At 37.5% G+C, this 10,133-nt stretch overlaps 1 protein-coding gene across 2 annotated transcripts in view; it reads left to right on the forward strand.

Moving 5' to 3' along the window:
• Positions 1–1,951, forward strand: part of UBE2E3 (ubiquitin conjugating enzyme E2 E3) — an 88,873-nt gene extending 86,922 nt beyond the window's left edge. The window contains exon 6 of one of the 2 annotated variants that reach the window (XM_065880264.1): positions 1,170–1,951. In XM_065880264.1, coding sequence (XP_065736336.1) covers positions 1,170–1,267 — 98 coding nt within the window. In that variant the 3' untranslated portion in view covers positions 1,268–1,951. The remainder of the gene's footprint in view (positions 1–1,169) is intronic. The other variant, XM_065880265.1, reaches the window with a different exon arrangement.
• Positions 1,952–10,133: the final 8,182 nt, after the last annotated feature.

The following is a 10,133-nucleotide window of genomic DNA, read 5'->3' on the forward strand; positions in this document are numbered from 1 at the left end:
TTAGTGCATAATCTGTAAGAAATGCCTAACAGCCACACATGATCTTTAATGTGGGTAGCTGGCTTGAAAAAATAATGTTTGGACCTGGGATTTGCATATGCTCTCTTACTAAGTGGTCATTTTTTAAAGAAGTTGGCTTATTTTTTCTAAATATTTAATCAATCACCAAAGGTTATTACTGTTATATTAGGCCTAGCAGTTATACATATACCCAAAATACAGATTGATAGATAGATAGATAGGTAGGTAGGTAGATAGGTAGGTAGATAGATAGAATGATATATAGAAGGATATTCATTGTGGCATCTTTTATTAAAGCAAAAGATTGTAAATACCCTACATATCCATTAATAGAGGATGTAGCTTAATGAGGTAGCTCTATGTGAATGGATAGAGAAAACTCTCTAAGATATATTAAGTAAAAAAGCAAGGCACTGAAAAAAAACACACGTGCGTAACAATATTCTAAATGCTTATAAATGTGTATAATGTCTCTGGGTAGAAATGCTGTGAACAGGTATAAATTATTTGCCAGGAAGAGGAACTTCTGAGTAGTTGGAGTCAGGAGGGAAGAGAGCTTTATGTTTTACTGGCTGTTGTTTGGTGTACTTCAAATGTTGTACATAGTACACAGTACACCTTTTCTGAAAAATAAATTCAAAATAAAATTTACATCTCAGACTCAATTTCTCACTAAGTACTATTTAAAGCAAAATGGCAAGTAAGCTTTCAAATGGAGGTAAGGGTAATGATTTAAGTTGTGTTATTGTACAGAATGAAGGAAATATTTCATTCTGAATAGCATTGCATCATAGGATCTGAGTTTGGAAAAATTAATTTTTAAATATCCGTAGAAAAACAAATATCATCATCTAGCACACTTTTATTCAATAAAATGCTGAGTGAAAAATAGTTTTTGTGTATTAAAGGCATACACATTTTTAAAAATCAGATTTATTAACTCAACATTTATTTTTTAAAGAGGCTTTTCTAATTTGAATATTAAAATATAAAGATGATTATGTTACTTTAAACATTTTTCTTCTGAGAAATTAGCCATTATATATCAAGTTGCTGCTGAAAAATCAGCATTTCAGTTCAGTAGACTATTAGAACCGAACCTTTAAGACACCATATAATATCTTTTAATGTTCTTTCCACTTTTCCAGCGGATCCTCTGGTTGGAAGCATAGCCACTCAGTATTTGACCAACAGAGCAGAACATGACAGGATAGCCAGACAGTGGACCAAGCGATATGCAACATAATTCACATAATTTGTATGCAGTGTGAAGGAGCAGAAGGCATCTTCTCACTGTGCTGCAAATCTTTATAGCCTTTACAATACGGACTTCTGTGTATATGTTATACTGATTCTACTCTCTGCTTTTATCCTTTGGAGACTGGGAGACTCCCCAAAAAGGTAAATGCTATCAAGAGTAGAACTTTGTAGCTGTAGATTAGTTACGTTTAAAACGCCTACTTGCAAGTCTTGCTTCTTTGGGATATCAAAGTGTATTTTGTGATGTACTAAGGATACTGGTCCTGAAGTCTACCAAATATTATAGTGCATTTTAGCCTAATTCATTATCTGTATGAAGTTATAATAGTAGCTGTAGATGACTAGGAATTACGTCATTTGTATTAAACCCAGATCTATCTCTGAGTATGTGGTTCATGCTGTTGTGAAAAATGTTTTACCTTTTACCTTTGTCAGTTTGTATCGAGAGGATTTCCTTTACCCTTTGTAGCTCAGCGAGCACCTGATGTATCATCTCAAACACAATAAACATGCTCCTGAAGGCATAGTTTCCTGTCGTAATATTTTAAGTCAGTCTTGTTAGAAGGTGTGTCTGAGATGATTGTTGATGAGATAAAAATGTGAATATGAAGATTAACTACAGAGGACTAGTATAAATAAATCATTTATTAAATTGAAAACATTTGAAATCATATAAATGTGTAGAGTTTTTTTCCTTTAAGTCCTAATGAGAGAATACATGAGTTTAAATATACAAAACTGCGTTTTTTAACCATTGGTCTCAAAAAAACATAAAGCTCTACTTTGATAATATGATATTTGAGCCAAAAATAACATGAAATCCTGGCTTAAAAGATTTTGTTTCCAGAATGATGACTTCTGTCCACCATTGGGCAGCATTGTCAAATAACTTTAATCTGGTAGCCCTTCTGTGTCTTTCATGCATTTTTGACTTCTAATCCTGTTCTTGAATTTTCATGGTGTTTTTGGTGTGCGTTACCATTCTTATTATGCACTTGTCCAACAGATATAGGCAGAGACAGAGATGAACATAGAAACCCTTGTCTGCCCTGAAGGTAGACTAGAACTCTGGATTACTGTGCAGTTGTGGCATTATTTCTCAGTTGAAAGAATAGGGAATTTTAAGGGTTTAATAGGTTATATGAATTCCTTCTTTCTAGTTATAATTATTAAATATTAGATTTCTTATAGGAGTTTATGTTTCAATATTAAGATTGGTCAACAGAGTATAAATGGTTTTTTCTATGACTGGGATAGTTATTGAGGTAATTCTCTGGTCATGTAACCAAGGTTGTGGAATATGGGCAAATGTCTTCTCCAGTCCTAAATATGGAAATAAAATACCACCCTAAAATTTTTAGGCTGGAATTATTAGCATAAAGATACGTTGCTCCAAGATAATAAAGTAAAACATTTCTAGTTGTATATACCCTCACAAAGAATAATGGATTCCTACTTGAGTATTTGTCAGTAGAAGTCTTAAATCAGGGTAAAAATAAACACTTCTATATCTGTCTTTCACTTAACGCACACCCGCCTCTCCGCCCCCCTCCAAAAAAAAACCCAAAAAGAATCTCTCCACGTTACAAAGGTACACCAAACAGGCTTAGGCTTATGAAAACCTCTGAGCCTTTACTATTTTGAGTTCAAGTTAATGTGATGAGAATGGGCATCTCTTATGTAAGCTATAAGGATTTCTATGTAGATGAGCTGTAGAAAGTAGTTTTTACCCACTTCCAATATTGTACATTCTGCATCCTAGGTTAATAAACTTCTCTCTTAGTCCTAGAAAAGCATTCATCATACTGAACATCAGGATATTTGGAGATGCTATCCTTTGACTTCCTTCACTTGCTATCAGCCTAATTACTACCACCAAACTGTTTACTTGTAGGCTGTGTCCCATACTCACCTGGGACAGAGTGGAGAGAACTGGTGACATAAAAATATATGTGGCTCTTCCACAAACTACCTTTGTGGCCTTAAATAAGACACTTTTATCTCTTATGTAAAACTCAAAGAAGTTAATTTCATTATTTCCCTGTTCTCTATTAGTCCTTAGTCCTCAAACTCAGTCATTCTAATCTTAGAAAATTTGTTATGCTTGTTCCACTTTCTCTTGCTGGGATCAGGCCACAGTTTCAAATGGACTGAGTAATAAATCATCATTTCGGTTCCTACTATTAGGTTCTCCTAAAATTCTGAATTTTTAAAAATCTTTTCTATTTTTGATTCACTTCCCAGTTACATAGATGTCCATCCATGTGTACTACAAATAGGTTTTTTTTTTCCCCATGGAACTTTGTTCTAGATGTAAATTGTGATATTTTAAAACCTAGACTTTTTCTTATTCATTAAGAGCAAATTTTACAAGTCCAAATGTAATGTAAGTACTCAAGAATGGCCACAGCACCATGTACCCTGTTGAGCCTGGAGTGCTCTAATTATGATCGTGTGCCCTCAGAGGGGCCATGCAGTGCACAGACCACTACATGCCAGGCTCCACTTAGTTACTGAGGTGCCTCATCTTGTTTAATATCCCTCAGAAAGCTTCAGGAGAGAGACACTCTGATGGACCTCAGTTGACAGAATAGAACTGATTCACGGACAGGTTAAATGGCTTGATGCAGATTACACAACCAGTATGATGCGGAAGTACAGCCCCCATTCTTTACCACTAGGCTAAGAGTTTTTGTTTATAGCATTACAGTTAGTATTTAATATATATATGTTTATATGTAAAAGCAGGTATACATAAATTAGAAACCTTCTGAAAGGTAATCTATAAGATAAAGTACAATTTTGCATTTTAGTCAATCCTTATTTTAATCTCCTATTTTAGTCTCAAATGGAACCTTACAAAATAAGCCTTTACTAATTGATTCCAATGAATACGAGGTATGTTTATTTATCTTCTGTCTCAGACATTGGTCATAATACTTTTAATATCACTGGCTTCCCTTTTTTAATTTGGAAAATGAGATAAACGATGTTATTTTAAATTTATTTAACCGTGCATCACATGACCACATCAGAAGATATATATTGATAAATTTATCAATCATTTAATGATGACCTTTTTCAAAATAAGATACATTAGTTATCTAGACATTGCCTTTTTTTTTTTTTTCCCCCTAAACTAGGATATCCTAACATGTCACAGGGATAAAATTCGTAGGTTTGATTTGGCCCGTGTGTATGTTAAGTCTTTCTAATAAGGACGTGGAGGTGCTGTGTACTTGGAGTCAGTCCTCTACTTGCCCATGTGTGTTCTTACAGCAATACAAGAATGACTGCATTGTAAAACTCAAGTCAGTTTCAGTCCTGTGGCATCACATAGTAAGCTGTGTCCTAGTCATGTTAATGCAGTACATTTGCACGTCTTCAGCTGACATACTGTGGTCTTTGGACAGAATCATGGCATGATTTGAAGCATTAATAATTTTCATAAAACCATTGCAAATGATTTGAAGGGGTTGAGCTAATGATTCTACAATAATTATCCACTTATATTTCAGTTAGTGTTTCTTACATTAGATGAATAGAATATGTAAATAAATCCCTTGTTTCATGTTTCAATTAATAAGTTTTTTCAAGTAATACCAAAATAATTCATAATTACATTTTAGTAGATAAGCATTATTTGAAATAACAATTTTTTTGTAACTAGTTTGTTAACCTTTTTTTTGGTAAAGTTCTTCAGTAATTTAAGTGAACCACTCCAGTGTGTAATGGGATGTTTCTACACAGTGGAATGATAGTCCTTTCAAAGTGGTTATGAATTGAATTTCTAGGACTGGTGTGGATAAGTGGTGTTAAAACCTTGACAGACAGAATCAACCTAGATATTACCAATGAGTGCATTTAGAGAACTATAAATTGACTTTAAACCTTTTGTATCTGTAGGTTACCTTGCTGAAATCCAGTGAAGCTAAAGCCAGTTATGCAGGTCTTTTTAACATAGAACATTAAAAGCAGTTTTCCCCCCAAATCTTCCAATTCCTAAAGTTTATCTCAAGTCCAGCTCTTTTAATGAAACCTTTCCATTTTACTATCATGTACCTTCAGTCTGTCAGTCTCTCTGTTTCTCTTGAGACACCATCTGTACAAACATCGGAAATAATAGAAGCAATTCAAGCATGTACATATTTCCAAGTGTGATCAAACAAGCCAGGTGCCCTTCTGGGCAAGAATTCTTTTTTCTTTCCTTTTTTCTTTTGGATGGAAGGGGTGGAGGGGGGAGGGTGGTTATACTATATACCACCTTAACTGACCTCCATGGTGAGTTTATTCTACAGATTTTAAGAGTTTGCTAATTGAAGGTCATTTCAGGCACTGTGATGCATGCAGAGATGAATACATTCTTAAATAGTTTTTTTCCTGTCCAAATAGATTTTTCCCTCTTGTTAGCAGAGGAGAACACATCTTTGCTAATGTGTATCCATTTTCTACTGAATGAGAAATCAAACAGATGTCCCTGCTGATTTAGCTATGAAAATATTAGTATAATAATTAGGTAAGTTTTATCTAATCTATATGATGTTAAACATTCTTAATACTATTTGATGCTTTGAAAATAATTACTGTCTTTCAAACTACTCTGACTATCCAATATCTCTAGCGTGCATTTTGATACTTTATTATATTCATTTTAACACTTTATGCATACTTCTGGTTAGTGAGCTTTTGGAGGATAATATCTATAGTCCTTGTCTCTGTATCTTAGCCCAGTATATAACATGATATACGTTTGCTGAAAGAATGAATATGATATCATGGGTGTAATCTTCTCCATAAGGTTATCCAGGGACCATGTAAAGCATAAGTCATGTCTTCTTTAATCCCCCATCATACTGATTCAGTGCTTTATACTTGGTAGGTGATATTCCTGTAAACTTGAAATGTGAGAAGTAGCAATGGGTTATTTTCATAACCTACTCAATGCCTACTTGTTTTAAATGGAGAATGAATTAATCTTGTAATTTTAAAAGTCCTTAAATATACCAAAATGCTTTCTGTCCTACAAAATGTACATCATTTCCCATTATCATTACTGTCTAAATTGATATATTTCTCCTATTCCTTTTTACTGGTAAAAAGGAAGAAGACAATGGAATATATGTGTCTGCTTACAGTATTCTTTTAGGGGTATCTAATAGGAAAAATGAAAAGTGGTAGCTTTTGAAAAAATTTCTTTTAAGAGAAATATTTTAGGGAAGAGGAACAAGTATACTGTACTGTATAGTAGTACAAAGGGTGGGGGCAGTCCTGGAGTGTTGAAAGTTAGTCATTGAAATATTATCCAAATCTCTTCATTTGGTTTTTCTTTCCCACTTCTGTCTTCTGTGAGAAAGGGAAATAGAATAGGACAAAGAACCAAACAGGTCACTTTTTTTCTTTATTGCCCCATGTTATTCCTGAGCCAATAGGTGTAATTGAAAGGTGACAGGGTAAAAGCTCCCTAATTCCAGAAGTGTAATTCCGCCTTCTCATTGTAACATGAGTATTTCGTAAGTTGGCTAAGCAAATTCAGGTATGTTGGCTGCTTACTGCTCCAGGCCCATCTCACACTGAGAGGGGAGAGAGAGAAACCCATGGAGAACAGGTTACTGAGCGTTGTTGGTCACCAAGAGAAGTCCTGATACTCCGGGGCAAGTGTGTAAGGAACGTTAAAGATTCTCTAGGACTGAGACAGGAGTGCGTTATGACAAGTCTTTATATGAGCATGTCATTCCTTCATCTCCCTAGTGATGAAGAAGAGTAATTATAAGTAACACAAGGTGAGGGAGTAAAGCTGTATTGCAGGGATATTGCTGGCACCCCTTGCCTGATTCCTTTATCGTTTTTTAGGAGCACATTAGCCCTCTGCTGAACTCTTGCCCTGGCCACACAATTCCCAAATGGTAAAGGTCATTTTAAGTATTCATGTGGGACAGTTTTTTCTTCTGTAATTTTTTTTAACATCTTTATTGGGGTATAATTGCTTTACAATAGTGTGTTAGTTTCTGCTTTATAACAAAGTGAATCAGTTATACATATACATATGTTCCCATATCTCTTCCCTCTTGCGTCTCCCTCCCTCCCACCCACCCTATCCCACCCCTCCAGGCGGTCACAAAGCACCAAGCCGATATCCCTGTGCCATGTGGCTGCTTCCCACTAGCTATCTACCTTACGTTTGTTAGTGTGTATATGTCCATGACTCTCTCTCGCCCTGTCACAGCTCACCCTTCCCCCTCCCCATATCCTCAAGTCTGTTCTCCAGTAGGTCTGTGTCTTTATTCCTGTCTTACCCCTTGTAATTTTTTTAATGACACATTTTATTTGTATTGTCACCTCCCTTGATCACGAGCCCCTAGAAATCAGGGATCCAATTCATTTCACTAACATTGGTTTAGATACTTAGGATTAGCAGTGAACAAAGCACACAAAAATCCCTATCCTTAGGGCGTTTACTTTCCAGTTCAAGGCGACAGACAAAGTTTAAAAAGGGGGGGAAAGTGTATATGTATGACGGTAAGTGCTATGTCAAAAACAGAATGGGGAAGAGAAATAGGGAGTGTGCTGAGAGGGAGAAAGGGGAGGTTGCAGTGCAGTTGTGAAAGGGTAATCAGAGAAGACCTCACCAAAAAGATGAGTCAAGAGCTGAAGATGGTGAGGGATAAGCCACTCGGGGTGATGAGAATTGCAGGCAAAGGAAATAGCAAATGAAAAGACCTGGGGGCAGGGGCACGCTCAGTGTTTGCAGAAACCAGCAAGGGCCCGGAGAAGGTGGGGCAGAGAAAGCAGCAACTAGAACAGCAAGAGGTAAAGTCAAGAAGATGACAGCTGAACAGGTCACGTAGGGCCGCGTAGTGTGTGGAGTGCCTTGTGAGGAGTTTGGGTAGTACTCTAAGTAAGATGGAAGCCACCGGAGGGATTTTTAGCCAAAGAATGATAGGTTTATGACCTGTTTGAGAATTTCTGATTACCGTTAGGAAAAAGACTTGGGGGGGAGGGGAGAGGGAGCCAGGCTAGAGATACTGATGACTCCAACCTGGACGGCATTAGTGTAGATGGGAAGAAACGATCAGATTCTGGTTCAAGGTAGCCAATAAGATTTGCTCACAGATCTAACTATGTGGTGTAAAAAGGAGTCAAAGTTTGGCACCTGAGCAAACTAGAAGGCTGGAGTTGTAGTTAATTAAGGTGAGGAACCTGGGGGCGGTGGGTGGGGGGTGGTGGCATTCAGCAGGACTGGAGACAGATGAAGAGCCTCGCTTTTGACAGGTTAAGTTGGAAGTGCCTGTTAAGCATCCAGATGGAGGCGTCAGAGCCGTGGACATCCGGACCTGGAATTCAGGAGTGAGTTCTGGGCCAGGCACAACATTTGGGATTCATGAGTGGATAGGTGATATTTACAGCTGTGGGACTGGATGAGATCATCAAGGAAATGAGTGCTGCTAGAGAAGAAAGAAGTCTGGGCACTCCAACATTAAGAAGCTGAGGACAGACACGAGGAATCAGCAAAGGAACCCAGGAAGGAGCAATCAGGAAGTAAAAATGAGAAGCCTTGGAGAGCGTGGGGACCTGAAAAGGAGGTGAAAAGTTTCACGGAGGTGGGAATGATCTACAGCTTCAGATGTGACTCATGAGCCACCTAAGGTGCAGATGTGGACCGAAATGGCCATTTTATTTAGCAACTGACTGATGGCAAGCATCGTTTCGTTGGAGTGGCGAGATCAAAAGCTCTGTTGGAGTAGGTGCCAAAGGTAATAGAAACTGTAGACTTCTGACAGTTTTGCAATAGAGAAATGGAGAGTAGTTGTCTTTTTTTAAGATGGGGGAGAATTATACCGTATGTTGATGGGAAAGATAAACAGAGAGGGAGAAACGGATGAGTAGGGCGGAGAAGCAATGTCCTCGAGAAAATCATTTGTGCTTTACTGGGGGTGTTTCCAAAACTCCCTGCACTTCCCTTGGACATTTCTTTCTCTTCCTGAATAGACTAGGAGCTCTTGGGAAGCACAGTATCCCCACTTAAAGCAGTACTGACCTTCACGAAACTTGAGCTCTACTAGTTAGGCAGGAGAAGATGGGATGTAGCACACAAGTGAAGTGATTGTCCTTTTCTGGGAATGCAACATCTCATCCCATCCATAGTTAATAGAACAAGCAGAGGGCAAGGGGATAGGTCCAGGCTGGAGGGTAGATGTGGTAGTGGGAAGCTTTCCTGTGGCTTCTCCGCCTCCACGAAGTAGGAAGTGGTTATTGGCTGACAGGGAGGATCGGGGGACCAGACCTCATGTGTCTGTGTGACTCCTCTGTGCCCAGGAGAGTAGTCATTTATTGTTGAGAGAATAAATGAATGGTTAAGTGAATTGTTTAGCTAGATGGGCCTTTGATTTTATAGTTACATGTTAATAATGAACAAGTAATTAAAATTCCCCTAGTGTCTGGAATGGCTGTTCTTCATCAAGTATGGTTAGCAAATATTAGCTGACTTGAATCTTGAGCACCTTAATATTTTCTTTCCTTGAAGTGATTTTCCTTGTCATTGAGGAATCTACCTTGATACCAAACTTAACTAGATTTAAAATTTTAAATCAACAAATTTAAGTATTTATAACTAATGCTGCTTTACTGCTGGAAGCGAGAGAAACTTACATTTCCCAAAGAGCTCATCAAAGTCTAGTCAGGAAAAGAGATGGCCTAGGTAAGCACAGAGAGCTCTCAGGAAAATGGCTTATCAAAAATCCTTTCTTGCCCATTCAGATGATTCTAGAAAACAGAGCAGTGTTTACCCTAGGTCTACTTTGTAACGTAGTAGCGAGAGAAGGATGCAGAGATGCCAACTCCTGTTACCCTGACTT

Source organism: Phocoena phocoena, chromosome 7, assembly GCF_963924675.1.
Source record: "Phocoena phocoena chromosome 7, mPhoPho1.1, whole genome shotgun sequence".
NCBI classification, from domain to species: Eukaryota; Metazoa; Chordata; class Mammalia; order Artiodactyla; family Phocoenidae; genus Phocoena; species Phocoena phocoena.